At 39.0% G+C, this 19,443-nt stretch overlaps 1 protein-coding gene across 2 annotated transcripts in view; it reads right to left on the reverse strand.

Annotated features, from left to right (window-relative positions):
• Positions 1–1,792: 1,792 nt before the first annotated feature.
• The window catches only part of LOC106095180 (venom acid phosphatase Acph-1), a 167,428-nt gene continuing 149,777 nt past the window's right edge, over positions 1,793–19,443 (reverse strand). For both annotated transcript variants that reach the window (XM_059371054.1, XM_059371052.1), the window contains 5 exons: positions 18,560–18,643; positions 18,332–18,490; positions 18,084–18,269; positions 2,577–2,918; positions 1,793–2,498 (listed from right to left, as the gene is read on the reverse strand). In XM_059371054.1, coding sequence (XP_059227037.1) covers positions 2,313–2,498; positions 2,577–2,918; positions 18,084–18,269; positions 18,332–18,490; positions 18,560–18,643 — 957 coding nt within the window. In that variant the 3' untranslated portion in view covers positions 1,793–2,312. The remainder of the gene's footprint in view (positions 2,499–2,576; positions 2,919–18,083; positions 18,270–18,331; positions 18,491–18,559; positions 18,644–19,443) is intronic.

The raw sequence follows: 19,443 nt of genomic DNA on the forward strand, positions 1-19,443 counted from the left end.
CGGTTTAAAATTAAAGATACTACTGTCTTGTAAGGAAATCAGTCGATTCACATATATGAAAGCTACGTCTTAATCGGTGTCGTTTTTGTCTAAATGGAGTGTCTACAGTGGAAGTGTCAATAGAAACAAGTAACAGCTTGCCAAGTTTGGCCAAACCCAATCTTATTTACCCTTCACCATGGATCGCATTTGTCATGCTATTTACCCAATATCTCTTTATAACAAAGGATAGTGGACAATAATTACAATGTAATTGGAGCTTTATTTGGTTATGGACCGATGCGGTCCCCACAAAGCTTGGTTGTTGGAGACCATAGTAGAAGTCATTGTGCAAATTTTCAACCAAATCAGAAAGGAATTCCGCCGATAGGGGCTCTAAAAGTGCAATCGGGAGAGCGATGATATGGCCCATTTATAATCCCTGACCTACACTTGTAGGAAGTATTTGTGTAAAATTTCAAGCGACTAATTTTACTCCTTCGAAAGTTAGCGTGGTTTCGACAGACGGACGGATGAGGCTAGATCGACTCAAAATGTCATGATGATCAGGATATTCCTGATTCTTAATGTGGTCTTATACCAATATTTCGATGTGTTACAAACGGAATGACGAAGTCAGTATGCCCCAGAATTTTGAGACGATTGGTTTAAAACCGCATGTTATGGCACCATTTAAGAAAACCGGTCGATTCCAATGTATGTGAGATGAATCTATATTTGAACTGAAATTTATGCATTATTGTGGGTATAATAGGATGGGGTTATACTTATCTAATCATTCCGTTTGTAACACCTCGAAATATTCGTCTTAGACCCCAAAAGTATAGGTTCTGAGTCGAGCTAGCCATGTCCGTCCGTCTGTCGAAATCACGATAGAGGTCGAACGTGTATAGCAAGTCGCTTGGAATCTTGCACAGATATTTTATATTGATGTAGGTCATTAGGGATTACAAATGGGCCATATCGGTTCAGATTTAGGTATAGCTCCCATATAAACCGATATCCCGATTTGAATTCTTGAGCCTCTAGAAGACGCAATTTTGGTCCGATTTTGCTGAAATTTTGTATGTAGTGTTCTGTTATGACTTCCAACAACATTGCTAAATACGGTCAGAATCGGTCAATACCTGATATAGCTTCCATATAAACCGATCTTACGATTTGACTTTTTGAGCCCCTGGAAGCCGCGATTTTTGTCCGATTTGAATAAAATTTTGCACGTAGTGTTCTGTATTGACTTCTAACAACAGTGTCATGTACGATCTAAATCGGCCTATAACCTTATATAGCTCCCATATAAACCGATCCCCCATTTTGAATTCTTGAGCTCTTACAAGCTGTAATTTTTGTCTGATTTGACTAAATTTTGTAGTTGTAATGTAGAGTTCTGTTGCGGCTTTTAAAAGTTGTGTCAAGTACGGTCCAAATCGGTCTATAACCTGATAGAGCTCCCATATAAACACATCTTCCGATTTGACTTCTTGAGCCCATAAAAGCCGCAATTTTTGTCAGATTTGGCACTTAGTGTTCTATTATAACTTCCAACAACTGTAATAAGTAGGGTCTCAATCGTCCTATAACCTGATATAGCTCCCATGTAAACCCATCTCCCGATTTCACTTCTTGAGTCTTTAGAAGCCACAATTTTTGTCCGATTTGGCTGAAATTTTACATGCGGTGTTCCAAATCGGTCCCAGTCGGTTAATAACTTGATATAGCTCCCATGTAAACCGATCTCTCGATTACCTTTGTTCGGTTCCTGTAGCTTTAATTCTTACTGGTTTGACAGAAGTTTGGTATGTAGAATAAAACTATGCCTTTCAACTAAATTTATTTTGTATACATTTTTAGCAGAATCCATTGTGGTGGGTTCCCAAGATTCTGCACGGCCGAGATTAGCACGCTTTTACTTGTTATTACATATATTCGACCATCATTATTTAACTCTGCGCTTCTTGTATGTATTGAGAATGGTTATTGTTGTAACCACATATTCATGTGGAGGTGGCGTTCTTCGTCAAGCTCTTGTATAATCATAATAGCTTTTTACCATTCTCCATTATTTTATGAGCTTTAAAGACGCTAACTAAAAAAAGCATGCCTTTATCTGTGTCTTCCTGAAATCTATTTCAACTAAATTAATGTTTTTACGTTAAATAAACTGTTTCATGTGTATAGTATGTGTAAATATCTCTACATAGATGTACTCGTATATAAAAATTATAATAATATTTGCTAGAAGACTTAAGAAGAAAAACACAATTGGAATAAAAATTTCTTAACTAATCCCTGAGATTCTGAGGGTTGAAGATCTATGGACCACGCAATGGTGGTTCAGTAAATTCTTCATTCTTTGACTTGCAACGATCAGCGTCAAGATCACTGTCAATAACTACATCAGCACTTAATTTCACAAATTTTTCCAGGGGGCATTGGAAATCACAGCCGGGAACTGTTAGAGGTTGGGCCGGTTCTTTGGGATTATTGCGGAAGTATAGCTAAAAAAGGAACAGACCAAAAAAAGGGTTTATAAATTGTATCGGTAAATCAAAAATATATCGAGTCCATAAACGTACCTCAACATAGTATTCTCCTGTTTCTTTATTCTTGTGCGTCTCGACTAGGAGCATAGCAGAGTATCGTGGCAACTGGCGTTTCCATACTTTCAAAGCATGCATGATGTTTACTACGGTGGAATCATGTCCCGTATAAATGTACATTTTGCGTTCCTTGGGTGCTAGGGTGTTGCTTGCCTTGTTTTTCATTTCGGTGAACATTTTCGTAAGGAAAGGACCTGCTTTAATTTTTTGCATTTCTCTTGTGTAGATATTGTAAATTAGAGCTTGTTCAGCTAAGAATTGTAATTTTTCCGGATAGTATTCCTTTGTCCAATCGGGAAGTTGAAGGCCATATTCTTCCTGTAATATTATATTCAATGAAAGGGTTTGAGAAGAAAATTTAAAACCAATTCTAAAAAAGAATTTCTAAAAATGAGGATGTACGCTATAAGAAAACAAGTGAAATCACATAAGGTTCGGCAGTACCTAACTTTGGATACCCACCACTATGGATATATTCATCATCTTATTTTATTACAGCTCCACTGCACAGAAAAAAATAACCTTTAGAAAAACCCAACTAAAATGTAAAACATTAAATTCTCAACGAAATTTAACATTGAATCGAAGACATTATATGTTGAAGTACGTAAATCTTATATATTTATATAAATCAATTTGTGTTTGTTTGTTTGTATGGTGTTCCCTATAGACTAGACTTGTTCTCATATAGTACCCTAAAAATAAAATTTTGGTATCCAAATTTCGGATGGGGTACCTAGGGGGGCCGCCCCACCCTAAAACCTTCCAAACATATATTTAAACCAATCACGACAATATGGGACTCAAATGAAAGGTATTTAGGATAAGAAAACGTATCTGATACCCAATTGTCGAACCAAGTGCTAGGGGGACCACCCCAACCCCCAAAACACCCCTAAATCGGACATTTTTACCGACCATGGCAATATGTGACTCAATTGAAAGGTATTTGCGAGTAGAATACGAATCTGATATCCAAATGTGGGACCACGTTTCTGGGTGTCCACCCCTTCGCCAAAACACCCCCCAAACAGGACTTATTTACTGACCATGGGAATATGGGACTTAAATAAAAGGTATTTGAATTAGAATCTGATATCCAAATATGGGACCAAGTATTTGGGGGGCCGCCTCTCCCCAAAAACATCCCCCAAAGGGGAAAATTTAAGACCATAGCCGTATGGGGCTCAAATGAAAGGTCGTTGGGAGTAAAGCACGAATCTGATATCAATATTTGGGAAAAGTGTCTATGGGGCCACCCCACCCAAATAGTATGTATTTGCTGACTTTTGCAATATGAGGCTCAAATAAGAGGGTTTTTATAGTGGAACACGAATCCGATATATATTTTCAAGGCCAACTCACTGAGTGGCCGCCCATCCCCCTAAACAACCCCCAAGCCGGTCATGTTTACCGACTATGGAAATATGGGGGCTCAAATTAAAGGTATTTGGGAGTAGACCACGTAACTGATATCAACATTACCAACTGTCTAGGGGACGTCCCACCACCATAACAACCCCCAAATAGGCCGTATTTGCTCACCAAGACAATTTGGGTCGAAAAGAGAGTGGAACTAAATATTTATAGTTTTTAGGGCCAATAACCCAAACCGGACATATTTGCTGACTTTTGCAATATGGAGTTTAAATGACATTTGAAAACGAATTTGATATCCAATTTTGAGGCCAATGGCAATATGGGGTTCAAATAAATGATATATAGATATATGAGAATAGAGCACGTTGCTGATATATTTTCCGGGCTTAGTGTTTGGGCGACCACCCCAAAGCACCCCTATATCGGCCATATTTACCGACCATATCAATATGGAGCTTAAATGAAAGGTTTTTGGGGGTAGAGCAAGAATTGATACACACTTTTGGGACCAATTTTCTGGGGGTCAACCCCTTTCCCAAAATACCCCACAAGCAGCAATTTTTTAGTGACCATGGCAAAATGGGGCTCAAATAAAGGTATTTGGGAGTAGAATTAAAATTTGATATCCAAATTTAGGGCATCACCCCTTCCCCAAAACACTTCCCAAAGGATAAACATTTTTCGACCATGCCAATATGTGGTATTTAAGATTAGAAAACGAATTTGATAACCTATTTTGGGCCATGTGTTTGGAGGACGCCTCATCGTGTAAACTCCCCTAAACCAATGGCAATATGTGGTTTAAATAAATGGTTTTTGAAAGAAAAGCATGATGCTGATATTTTCCAAGGCCAAGTACCTGGGGGACCATCTCACCGCCGAAACACCCCTAAATAAGATGTCATGAGAGAAGCGGGCTGAAATAAAGTATTTTTAGAATGGAGTACACCTTACATCGAAACTAAAATTCGTATACCAATAAAGATCATATGGGATTCGGACAAAGGCACTTATATTGTTAAACAATTAGTCAACCGATATAATATATTCGTAGCATGGTATTTCACTAAAAGCTCATTAATTGTCGAAAATAAATATTCCAAGGAAACTTTTGTTGCATATAAAGTAAAAGAAGGCGCAGCGGAGCGGGCCCGGGTCAGCTAGTAAGTTTCTACAAGAGACTTGACAGACCAAATTATTGAAATTTTGTGGACTTTCAACAAATTCTTTAGTTAAGGTAGTTGTTAAAATAGGCATACTTCCATGTAGAGCTCAAAACTCCCATGCAATTCATGACTTGCAACCCCAGGTTCAAGCCACTCGGTCGGCCAAAAAATTTTTAATTTTTTTTTCATTAAACATGCTTTAGAAAATTCGGCATAAGAAATATAAATATCGTATTAAATAAAACATTTTTTTAGAGTGGTTTTTACCTTTTTATACCCTCCACCATATGATGGGGGTATACTAACTACTCGAAATATTCGTCTGAGACCCCATAAAGTATATATATATATTATTGATTGTCACGACATTTTATGTCGATCTACCCATGTCCGTCCGTCTGTCTGTCCAAAGCACACTAACTTTTGAAAGAGTAAAGCTAGCCGCTTGAAATTTTGCACAAATACTTTTTATTAGTGTAGGTCGGTTGGGATATATTTTCCGGGCTTACATGGTTTACATGGAAGCTATATCAGATTATAGGCAGATTTGGACGGTACTTTACTCAGTTGTTGGAAGTCATAATAGAACACTATGTACAAAATTTTAGCCAAATCGGATAAAAATTCAGGCTTTCAGGGGCTCAAGAAGTCAAATCGGGAGATCGGTTTATATGGGAGCTGTATTAGGTTCTTGGCCGATTTGGACTTTATTTGGCACAGTTTTTGAAAGTTAAAACTACACTTTGTGCAAACTCTCAGCCTAATGGGACAAAAATTGCTGCTTCCAGGGGCTCAAGAAACAAATCGAGATATCGGTTTATATGGGAGCTATAGCTAAACCTGAACCAATAAGACCCATTTGCAGTCTGCCATCAGACTCACTTATACGTTTTCGTTCATTGTGATACCACAGGAACAGAAGAAGGAAGATGCCTCCTAGATCCTACCGTTGAACCATCCAGATCGCTTTAAAAATCCCAATAACTTGCGAATGTTCACATCCGCTAAATCAGACAGGTTCTCAAAGAAATGAGAAGCTAAAGTGGAACTCCTTCTGACTTACAGTAGGTGTTTTTTAGTCTCTTCCTCTTCGATGTCCTCACAGCTTCTGCAAAAGTCGTTGCTGGCAACCTTCAGTCTGTCAGCATGTTTTCCTATTAGACAGTGACCAGTTATGACGGACATAATGATTAAGACATCTATTCTAGCCAATGACAACAATGCAGTAGACCTCTTCAAGTCTAGATTAGGCCACGTAGTTTTGGAATGTTCACTGCTCCCTCTATCATCTATCCATCTATCATTCGTTGTCCTTTGGGCCTGGTCCTGAAAACTTAGCTTACATGTCGCTAGAGGCATACCCACAGATTCCAGTATTCCTGGAATGTGTTGGGTAGTTCCTAGTCTCACAAGCTCAACCGCTTTACAATTTCCAGGGATATCTCTGTGGCCCGGCACCTAGAACAGGAGATCTGCGACAGTCGAGGAAGTTTTTTGTGTTCAGAAATACGTTCTCCAGAGATTTAATGACTGCCTGAAAGAATATTTATGCCAATCGTCGTAATGACATTATGTCTTAGTCATTCCACCACATCCTTAATGTGGATCTCTGCTTGATACACACGGCAGTGGTCGTGTAACCTTTTCGATATGACCAGTTGTAGATCTTTAGAGTACTCCCCAAAGCCCATCTGGTCATCTAGTTTGGAACCATCGGTATAGAAGTCTATGTAACTTCTGTTACCAGGGATATCGTAGTTCCAATCGGATCTATCAGGAATAGAGGTACAGTTATTTTTTTATCAAAAAGCGATTCAGGTAGGGTGTAATCCACACTGCCTGAAACATCTGATATTGTATCAAGGATAACACAGTGTCCGTAGCCGCCACATGACCAATGAGAAAGCTCTCTTAACCTCATGGCAGCGGTCGCTGCAATTTGGGTAGCCACAATGTCCAGAGGCATAAAATGTATTATATATAGCATTAAATTAATTGCATCAGATGGTGTCTTCCTCATGCACAATCAAGCCATCCTTTGGATCTGGTTAAGTATTAAGCAGTAGGTGGACTTTTGAAGCACCGTCCAACAGACCACAACACCATATAGCATTATAGGTCTAACAACTGCAGTACATACCCAATGCATGATACGCGGTCAAAACCCTCAACTTTTGCTGATGGCTCTCTTGCAGGTGAATAGGGCAAGTGGGGCCTTTTTTGCACTTTTCAAAGTTTTTGGATTTGAAGTTCAATTTCCTGCCAAGCAAAACACCCAGGTATTTTGCGCATTCTGTAAAGGGAACATACTCTCCACCCAATGAGACAGGTTCCACTGTAGGCAACTTGTATCTCCAGCTGGAAAGAACTACTTCTGCACGGGTTTATACCCAGACCAATTTCGGTACTCGGTTGTTGCACGTAGAGCTTCCTGAACTATATCTCTTACAGTACTGGGAAACTTCCCCTTACCGCAATTGTCACGTCATCAGCATACGCGACCGCTTTTACACCTTTTTCTTCCAGAGACAAAAATATTGGGTTGCCCAAAAAGTAATTGCGGATTTTTCATATAGTCGGCGTTGACAAATTTTTTCACAGCTTGTGACTCTGTAATTGCATTCTTTCTTCTGTCAGTAATCAGCTCTTACTTTTAACTTGCTTTAGGAAAAAAGTGTAAAAAAAGTATATTTGATTAAAGTTAATTTTAAGCTTTATTAAAAATGCATTTACTTTCTTTTAAAAAATCCGCAATTACTTTTTGGGCAACCCAATATATTGTTAATGGCTGTATTCCAAAGTAGAGGAGATAGTAGACCTCCTTGAGGAGTTTCTCTGCTGACCCATCTTTTTAGATCCACAGATCCCAAGCCTGCCGTAATGCATCTTTTAGTAAGTAAGTTATTAATAAGCTTCTTTCTTATGGTAGAATTGATGCCTAGAAACTCCAACTCCTTCATGATTGACGTCGGTTTTACATGATTGAAAGCGCCTTCAATTTCAAGAAATTGTATATTCCTTGACAGCGATAGAACCATCTATGTATCCGACTAGGTCGTGGTGTATAAAAACAAGTAAAAACGTGCTAAGTTCGGCCGGGCCGAATCTTATATACCCTCCACCATGGATCGCATTTGTCGAGTTCTTTTCCCGGCATCTCTTCTTAGGCAAAAAAGGATATAAGAAAAGAGTTACTCAGCTATTAAAACGATATCAAGATATGGTCCGGCTCGGACCACAATTAAATTATATGTTGGAGACTGTGTAAAATTTCAGCCAATTCGTATAAGAATTGCGCCCATTGGGGCTCACGAAATAAAGTAGAGAGATCGATTTATCTGGGATCCGTATCGGGCTATAGACCGATTCAGACCATAATAAACACGTTTGTTGATGGTCATGAGAGGATCCGTCATACAAAATTTCAGGCATATCGGATAATAATTGCGACTTCTAGGGGTCAAGAAGTCAAGATCCCAGATCGGTTTATATGGCAGCTATATCAGGTTATGAACCGATTTGAACCTTATTTGACACAGTTGTTGAAAGTAAAAATAAAATACGTCATGCAAAATTTCAGCCAAATCGGATAGGAATTGCGCCCTCTAGAGGCTCAATAAGTCAAGACCCAAGATCGATTTATATGGCAGCTATATCAGGTTATGGACCGATTTCAACCATACTTGGCACAGTTGTTGGATATCATGACAAAACACGTCGTGCAAAATTTCATTCTGATCGGTTAAGAATTGCGCCCTCTAGAGGCTCAAGAAGTCAAGACCCAAGATCGGTTTATATGGCAGCTATATCAGGTTATGGACCGATTTCAACCATACTTGGCACAGTTGTTGGATATCATGACAAAACACGTCGTGCAAAATTTCATTCTGATCGGTTAAGAATTGCGCCCTCTAGAGGCTCAAGAAATCAAGACCCAAGATCGGTTTATATGGCAGCTATATCAGGTTATGGACCGATTTGAACTATACTTGACACAGTTGTTGGATATCATAACAAAACACGTCGTGCAAAATTTCATTCCAATCGGATAAGAATTGCGCACTCTAGAGGCTCAAGAAGTCAAGACCCAAGATCGGTTTATATGGCAGCTATATCAAAACATGTCCCGATATGGCCCATTTACAATACCAACCGACCTACACTAATAAGAAGTATTTGTGCAAAATTTCAAGCGGCTAGCTTTACTCCTTCCGAAGATAGCGTGCTTTCGACAGACAGACGGACGGACGGACGGACGGACGGACGGACGGACGGACGGACGGACGGACAGACGGACGGACATGGCTAGATCGACACAAAATTTCACGACGATCAAGAATATATATAGTTTATGGGGTCTCAGACGAATATTTCGAGTAGTTACAAACAGAATGACGAAATTAGTATACCCCCCATCTTATGGTGGAGGGTATAAAAATTAAAATATATGAAATAAAATGACCAAGGTAAATTTGGTGAGTTGCGATAACCATCCTTTCTTTCTGTTTAAATAATGTTTTTATACCCTCCACTATAGGATGGGGGGTATACTAATTACGTCATTCTGTTTGTAACTACTCGAAATATTCGTCTGAGACCCCATAAAGTATATATATTCTTGATCGTCGCGACATTTTATGTCGATCTAGCCATGTCCGTCCGTCTGTCCGTCCGTCCGTCTGTCTGTCGAAAGCACGCTAACTTCCGAAAGAGTAAAGCTAGCTGCTTGAAACTTTGCACAAATACTTCTTATTAGTGTAGGTCGGTTGGTATTATAAATGGGCCATATCGGTCTATGTTTTGATATAGCTGCCATATAAACCGATCTTGGGTCTTGACTTCTTGAGCCTCTAGAGTGCGCAATTCTTATCCGACTGGAATGAAATTTTGCACGACATGTTTTGTTATGATATCCATCAACTGTGCCAAGTATGGTTCAAATCGGTCCATGTTTTGATATAGCTGCCATATAAACCGATCTTGGTTCTTGACTTCTTGAGCCTCTAGAGTGCGCAATTCTTATCCGATTGGAATGAAATTTTGCACGACGTGTTTTGTTATGATACTCAATAAATGTGCCGAGTATGGTTCAAATCGTTCCATCTTTTGATATAGCTGCCATATAAACCGATCTTGGGTCTTGACTTCTTGAGCCTCTAGAAGGCGCAATTCTTATCCGATTGGAATGAAATTTTGCACGACGTGTTTTGTTATGATATTCAACAAGTGTGTCGAGTATGGTTCAAAACGGTTCATAACCTGATATAGCTGCCATATAAACCGATCTTGGGTCTTGACTTCTTGAGCCTCTAGAGGGCGCAATTCTTATCCGATTGGACTGAAATTTTGCACGACGTGTTTTGTTATGATATCCAACAACTGTGCCAAGTATGGTTTAAATCGGTCCATAACCTGATATAGCTGCCATATAAACCGATCTTGGGTCTTGACTTCTTGAGCCTCTAGAGGGCGCAATTCTTATCCGAATGGAATGGAATTGCGCACGACGTGTTTTGTTATGATACCCAATAACTGTGCAAAGTATGGTTTAAATCGGTCCATAACCTGATATAGCTGCCATATAAACCGATGTTGGGTCTTGACTTCTTGAGCCTCTAGAGGGCACAATTCTTGTCCGATTTGAATGAATTTTTGCACGAAGTATTTCGTTATGATATCCAACAACTGTGCGAAGTATGGTTAAAATCGGTCCATAACCTGATATAGCTGTCATATGAAGAGATCTGAGGATTTGACTTCTTGAGCTTTTAGAGGGCGCAATTCCGATTTGGCTAAAATTTAGCATGACGTATTTTATTTTTACTTTAAACAACTGTGTCAAATAAGGTTCAAATCGGTTCATAACCTGATATAGCTGCCATATAAACCGATCTGGGATCTTGAATTCTTGACCCCTAGAGGTCGCAATTATTATCCGATATGCCTGAAATTTTGTACGACGGATCCTTTCATGATCGTCAACAAACGTGTTTATTATGTTCTGAATCGGTCTATAGCCCGATACAGATCCTATATCAATCGTTCTCTCTATTTTACTTCGTGAGCCCCAATGGGCGCAATTCTTATACGAATTGGCTGAAATTTTACACAGGTCTCCAACATATAATTTAATTGCGGTCCGAACCGGACCATATCTTGATATCGTTTTAATAGCAGAGCAACTCTTTTCTTATATCCTTTTTGCCTAAGAAGAGATTCCGGGAAAAGAACTCGACAAATGCGATCCATGGTGGCCCGGCCGAACTTAGGACGCTTTTACTTGTTTTTAGTTATAGCTTCTAAAAAGACCGATATTTTGTTATACACAATTGAACAATGACTTGTACTCATTAGTATTTGGTTCAAATCGGAACATATTTCGATGGGGTATAAGGTATACGAAAGATGGTTTACATATATATCCGAGGTGGTGGGTATCCAAAGTTCAGCCCGGCGCAACTTAGCGCCTTTTAATTTGTTGTTATTTTATTTATTTGCGAAAAAAAAACAAAATAAAACCATAAATGCAGATAAAATAAGTCTTTTGGTATGAAAATAGAAACAACCCTGAAATAATATCAGCATTGTGCTAGAGCACTACTTTGTTTGAGCTATCTAATGTGAAGCATTTTGAAGGTGGCTATTAAGTTATTCAGGGCAACGAGTCCCGTTTAGATCTACACTAATATATATTTTTATACCCTCCACCATAGGATGGGGATATACTAATTTCGTCATTCTGTTTGTAACTACTCGAAATATTCGTCTGAGACCCTATAAAGTATATATATATTCTTGATCGTCGCGACATTTTATGTCGATCTAGCCATGTCCGACTGTCCATCCGAATGTCTGTCGAAAGCACGCTAACTTCCGAAGGAGTAAAGCTAGCCGCTTGAAATTTTGCACAAATATTTCTTATTAGTGTAGGTCGGTTGGTAAATGGGCCATATCGGTCCATGTTTTGATATAGCTGCCATAAAAACCGATCTTGGGTGTTGAATTCTTGAGCCTCTAGAGTGCGCAATTCTTATCCGATTTGGATGAACTTTTGCGCGTAGTATTTTGTTATGATTTCCAACAACGGTGCCAAGTATGGTTGAAATCGGTTCATAACCTGATATTGCTGTCATATAAACCGATCTTGGCCCTTGACTTCTTGAGCCTCTAGAGGGCTCAATTCTTATCCGATTGAATGAATTTTTGCACGAAGTATTTTATTATGATATCCAACAACTGTGCTAAGTATGGTTCAAATCGGTTCATAACCTGATATATCTGTCATATAAACCGATCTTGGGCTTTGATTTATTGAGCCTCTAGAGGGCACAATTCTTATCCGATTGGGATGATCGATGTTATGATAGGCAACAACTGTGCCAAATATGGGGACTTGACTTCTTGAGCTTCTAGAGGGCGCAATTCCTATCCGATTTGGCTGAAATTTTGCATGACGTATTTCATTCTTACTTTCAATAGCTGTGCCAAATAAGATTCAAATCGATTCATAACCTGATATAGCTGCCATATAAACCGATCTGGGATCTTGACTCCTTGAGCCTCTAGAGGTCGCAATTATTATCCGATTTGCCTGAAATTTTATACGACGGATCCTCTCATGACCATCAACATACGTGTTGATTATGGTCTGATTCGGTCTATAGCCTGATACAGCTCCCATATAAATCGATCTCTCTATTTGACTTCTTGAGCTCCCAAAGGGCCCAATTCTTATTCAAATTGGCTAACATTTTACACAGGTCTCCAACATATAATTTAATTGTGGTCCAAACCGGACCATATTTTGATATCGCTCTAATAATAGAGCAAATCTTTTCTTATATCTTTTTTGCTCAAGAAAAGATGCCGGGAAAAGAACTAGACAAATGCGATCCATGGTGGATTCCTTTTTATACCCTCCACCGTAGGATGGGGGTATACTAATTTCGTCATTCAGTTTCTAACACCTCGAAATATGCGTCTGAGACCCCTTAAAGTATATATTGGGTTGCCCAAAAAGTAATTGCGGAATTTTTAAAAGAAAGTAAATGCATTTTTCATAAAATTTAAAATGAACTTTAATCAAAAATACTTTTTTACACTTTTTTTCTAAAGCAAGCTAAAAATAACAGCTGATAAGCGACAGAAGAAAGAATGCAATTACAGAGTCACAAGCCGTTGAAAAAATTTGTCAACGCCGACTATATGAAAAATCCGCAATTACTTTTTGGGCAAGCCAATATATTCTTGATCGTCATATCATTTTAAGTCGATCTTGCCCTGTCCGTCCTTCTGTCTGTCGAAAGCACAGTAACTTTCGAAGGAGTAAAGCTAGCCGCTTGAAATTTTGCGCAAATACTTCTTATTAGTGTAGGTCGGTTGGTATTGTAAATGGGCCACATCGGTCCATGTTTTGATATAGCTGTCATATAAACCGATCTTGGGTCTTGACTTCTTGAGCCTTAGAGGGCGCAATTCTCATCCGATTTGAATGAAATTTTGCACGTGGTGTTTTGGTATCACTTTCAACAACTGTGCTATGTCGGATTTAAATCGGTTCATAATCTGGTTTAGCTGTCATATAAACCGATCTTAGATTTTGACTTCTTGGGCCAATAGAGCGCGGAATTCTCATCCGATGTGGCTGGAATTTTGCATGAGTTGTTTTGTTGTGAGTGCCATTAACTGTGCGAAGTATGGCGTAAATCGATAAATAACCTGCTATAGCTGCCATATAAACCGATCTGCGATCTTGATTTAGTGAGCCTCTAGAGGGCGCAATTTTCATCCGATTTGGCTGAAATTTTGTACAACGGCTTCTCTCATGATCTTCAACTCACGTGTTTAATATAGTCTGAATCGATCAATAGCTTGATACAGCTCCCATATAAACCTATCTCCCGATTTTGCTTCTTGAGCCCCTACAAGACGCAGTTCTTATCTGAATGAACTGAAATATTACACAATGACTTCTACAATGTACAGCATTCATTTTTGATTCGAATCGGACTATAATTTTTAAATATAGCTCCAATAGCATAAGAGTTCTTATTCTATATTCTTTGTTTGCCTAAAAAAAGATACCGCGCATAGAACTCGACAAATGCGATCCATGGTGGAGGGTATATAAGATTCGGGCCGGCCGAACTTAGCACGCTCTTACTTGTTTTTTGTTAGTATGGTGGGAAGGGGATCGCCCTTTGACACATCCTTCCTTTGAGTACAATACATTCTCGGTCATCCTACATGACAGGTTGGTGTTGTTTTTATTGGGAGGAGATGGTCGGTCCTCCCGACGCTAAGACCCAAAAGACATTTTATTTGAGTACTTTATTGTCGGGAGAGTACTCAAAGACCGCCAGACCTGGCGAGACCATCAGAAAACATTTTTAGAGGTTGTTTTCTCCTCCTAATGCTGGCAACATTTGTGAGGTACTATGACATGTAAAACTTCTCTCCAAAGAGGTGCCGCACTATGACACGCCATTCGGACTCAGCTATAACAAGTAAAAGCGTGCTAAGTTCGGCCGGGCCGAATCTTATATACCCTCCACCATGGATCGCATTTGTCGAGTTCTTTTCCCGGCATCTCTTCTTAGGCAAAAAAAGAATATATGAAAAGATTTCCTTTGATATTAGAGCGATATCAAGATATGGTCCGGCTTTGACCACAATTAAATTATATGTTGGAGACCTGTGTAAAATGTCAGCCAATTCGAATAAGAATTGCACCCTTTGGGGGCTCAAGAAGTAAATAGAGAGACCGATTTATATGGCAGCTGTATCAGGTTATGAACCGATTTGAACCTTAATTGACACAGTTGTTGAAAGAAAATTTCAGCCAAAGCGGATAGGAATTGGGCCCTCTAGAAGCTCAAGAAGTAAATACCCCAGATCTGTTTATATGACAGCTATATCAGGTTATTAACCGATTTAAACCATACTTGGCACAGTTGTTGGATATCATAACAAATACTACGTGCAAAAATTCATTCAAATCGGATAAGAATTGCGCCCTCTGGAGGATCAAGAAGTCAAGACCCAAGATCGGTTTATATGACAGCTATATCAGGTTATGGACCGATTTAAACCATACTTGGCACAGTCGTTGGATATCATAACAAAACACGTCGTGCAAAATTTCAGTCCAATCGGATAAGAATTGCGCCCTCTAGAGGCTCAAGAAATCAAGACCCAAGATCGGTTTATATGGCAGCTATATCAGGTTATGAACCGTTTTGAACCATACTCGACACAGTTGTTGAATATCATAACAAAACACGTCGTGCAAAATTTCATTCCAATCGGATAAGAATTGCGCACTCTAGAGGCTCAAGAAGTCAAGACCCAAGATCGGTTTATATGGCAGCTATATCAGGTTATGGACCGATTTGAACCATACTCGGCACAGTTGTTGTATATCATAACAAAACACGTCGTGCAAAATTTCATTCTAGTCGGATAAGAATTGCGCACTCTAGAGGCTCAAGAAGTCAAGACACAAGATCGGTTTATATGGCAGCTATATCAAAACATAGGCCGATATGGCCCATTTACAATACCAACCGACGTACACTAATAAGAAGTATTTGTGCAAAATTTCAAGCGGCTAGCTTTACTCTTTCGGAAGTTAGCGTGCTTTCGACAGACAGACGGACGGACATGGCTAGATCGACATAAAATGTCGCGACGATCAAGAATATATATATACTTTATGGGGTCTCAGACGAATATTTCGAGTAGTTACAAACAGAATGACGAAATTAGTATACCCCCCATCCTATGGTGGAGGGTATAAAAAGAAGGCCCTTTATCATTGAGCTTAAACTTGAATCGGGCTGCACTCATTGATATGTGGGAAGTTTGCCCTGTTCCTTAGTGGAGTTCATGAGTAAAATTTGCATTTGCATTACTTTATTGTCGCGATATTCATATCCTGCTGAATGCTTAGACGTGACCCAGATACTTAGATCCTTATATAAATATTAGATTCGAAGTGTCATAGATTTTGATTCCCATTTTGTGACGTTGGACATTCATGCCCGTTTTGGGGGTTTTTAAGGTTGGGGAGGCATCGTAGACACCTTGGACCAAATTCTCATAACAGATGTGTACTCAACTTCCAAACACCTTTCATTTGGTACCGATGTAAGGGTGAAAGTGATAGAATATCTTTATTACTACTACTACTAGTCTCTTCGAATATTTAAAAGGCAACTATGTTATTTTAACATAACATAGAACAAGTATAAATGATACCGGTTCATTTCAACAGATACCCATAATGTCCGAATCGGTAAATATGCCCTGTTAAGGGATTTTGGGGGGCGGGGAGGCACCGCAAAGACCAAGGTATATATTTTTATACCAGATTCTTACTCTGCTTTAAAATAGTCAAGACCCAAGATCGGTTCATATGGCAGCTATATCAAACCATGGACCGATATGGCCCATTTACAATCCCCACCAACCTACACTAATAAGAAGTACCTTGAGGGGTCTCAGACGCATATTTCGAGGTGTTACAAACAGAATGACGAAATAAGTATACCCCCATGCTTTAGTGGAGGATATAAAAATAAACCGATCTGAATCGTAAACCCAACATAAGTCAATGTGTCAAATTTCAGTGAAATCGGATTATAAATGCGCCTTTTATGGCCCCAAGACTTTAAATTGAGATATCGGTCTATATGACAGCTATAGCCAAATCTGGACCGATTTAGGGAAAAGATTCAGAAAAATGCCGAAGAGTCTAAACAACTCACTGTCCTAAATTTCGGCGACATCGGACAATGAATGCGCTTTTTGTGGGCCCAAAACCTTATATCGAGAGATCTGTCTATATGACAGCTATATCCAAATCTGGACCGATCTGGGCCAAATTGAAGAAAGAAGGGCCTAACACAACTCCTTGCCCCGAATTCAGAAAAAGTGGATAACAAATGTGGCTTTTACGAGCCTTAGACCCTAAATCGGCGGATCGGTCTATATGGCAGCTATACCAAAATCTGGACCGATCTGGGCCAAATTGAAGAAGGATGTCGAAGGGCCTAACACAACTCATTTTTTAAAATTTTGGCAAAATCAGACAATAAATGATTGGAGCTCAAAGTTCCAGCCTATGATGCTTATAGTTATACCGTGCCGTGCTCTAATAACGTTTTCTAGAATTATATTATTTCTGTTTACGTGGTCAAAACAAAATATTTCGCCTTGTAGTATTAAGCATCATTAGCACTCAGTGTATAAGCAAGAGCCGGTGCCACCCGGCCTCTCACTGATACTGTCCACCCTATACACCCTGATTGTCTGTGACTGCAGTTGCAGCTACTCCGTACATAACATTCCACTATCCGCAACCTGTGGCCGAGCCCGGTAGCTCCCAGCTAAGCTTCTCATGACAACGAAGAACACTACACAGATTGGAGCTCAAAGTTCCAGCCTATGATGATTATAGTTATACCGTGCCGTGTTCTAATAACGTTTTCTAGAATTATGTTATTTCTGTTTACGTGGTCAAAACAAAAACGGTTGTTAATTAATTGAGTCTTTTTTGTAGTCCGAAATGTGACAGGGCATATAAGTGCCTAAGTTTGTATATTTCTTCAGAAAAACGGGAAAATCTTGTACACTCAAGCAGCTAATGGGCATTTTTGACTGAGGTTCTTAAATTAATATTTACGTCGTGATTTCAGAACCATTAACGTGAATATTACTGTAACATATTGATCGGAATAAAATTTAACGGTTTTAACACTCCTTATGAAGGAAGAAACGACGAAGTTCCACTTTAGGTTTATATTTCTTTGAGGACGTCACAAAGGCCAATAATGTCTAAGGGAGTCTGTCCAAGAATTCGGTTGAATAGGCCCTTCAATATATCTTACACATTTTATAATACAGATACTACAGGTATGTGAAATTCAATACAAACCTCGGCCAAAAGCGTCAAATATAAGGAATTTATATCTTCTGGTTCTGTGATATTCATTCCAGTCAATGCTGTTAGTTCAGGGAATAAATATTCATGGGGTTTGATTTCCTCTTTGATCTCAGGAGTATTCATAACTTCATTGAAAGCTTCGAAATAGCGGGGACAAGGTTTGCGCACCAGCAAAAACTGTAAACAATCACTAAAAATCTGTCCAATCTTATGGAATTGATTAATTTAAAACAATTTACCGTGTCCTCATTTAACTCCTGAGAAAATACGGGTATGGGCTGCCAATTGTATTTTGAATTCCACTCCATGGGTGAGTTCTTTGGAGGAAAGAAACTGGCCAAGACCGTTTGCATGGACATGTGCGTGCGCACCACTCCTGTACTTTGGGCATGAAGCAACTGAAATAGTTAAAAATTTTCAATACTTAATGGGCTCTTTTGTGCTTATTTAATTGTTATAACACTTACATTTGGGAAGTACATATCGCCCAAAAACTTGCCATAACGTTTACGCATCCAAGTTCCAATATTGAAAAGCTCACGTTTTCCACTCTGCGGTAGTGAAGGTAAGATATCATCATTGTTAATTAATATTCCAAAGATTAGGCAATAAATCCGAATATAAGGCACCAGAAACAGTTTGTTTTCAAGAAGTCATCATTAAAAGGATACAATTCACATATAATAGCCAACAAACATCGGGCAGTGATTTATTTGCAAGCATCAACCATAGCAACATCATCATCAGCACCATGGATAACATCAGAAAAACAGACCGGAACAAAGATTTGGCAATAAAGTAGAAAAGAAAAGTTGTTAATGAAGTTTGTTAACTGCAGCTAGTGTTTTGTGTACATGTTCGGGAAATATTCTGATGTGTAAATGCACCGAGACACTTCATAGTCCTTCACTGTTATCTTGCTACTTCCACGAAACCTTGCCAATTACTGATTGTAGTTGTTTGCCAGTAGCGAATTGATATTTCAAAAATTACTTTTTTAGAGGCTCAAGAAGTCAAGATCCCAGATCGGTTTATATGGCAGCTACATCAGGTTATGAACCGATTTGAACCTTATTTGACACAGTTGTTGAAAAAATTTCAACCAAATCGGATAGGAATTGCGCCCTCTAGAAGCTCAAGAAGTAAAGACCCAAGATCGGTTTATATGACAGATATATCAGGTTATGAACCGATTTGAACCATACTTGGCACAGTGTTTGGATATCATAATAAATTATTTCGTGCAAAAATTCATTAAAATCGGATAAGAATTGCGCCCTCTAGAGGCTCAAGAAGTCAAGACCCAAGATCGGTTTATATGACAGCTATATCAGGTTATGGAGCGATTTAA

This window comes from Stomoxys calcitrans, chromosome 1, assembly GCF_963082655.1.
Source record: "Stomoxys calcitrans chromosome 1, idStoCalc2.1, whole genome shotgun sequence".
In the NCBI taxonomy this organism is placed as follows: domain Eukaryota; kingdom Metazoa; phylum Arthropoda; class Insecta; order Diptera; family Muscidae; genus Stomoxys; species Stomoxys calcitrans.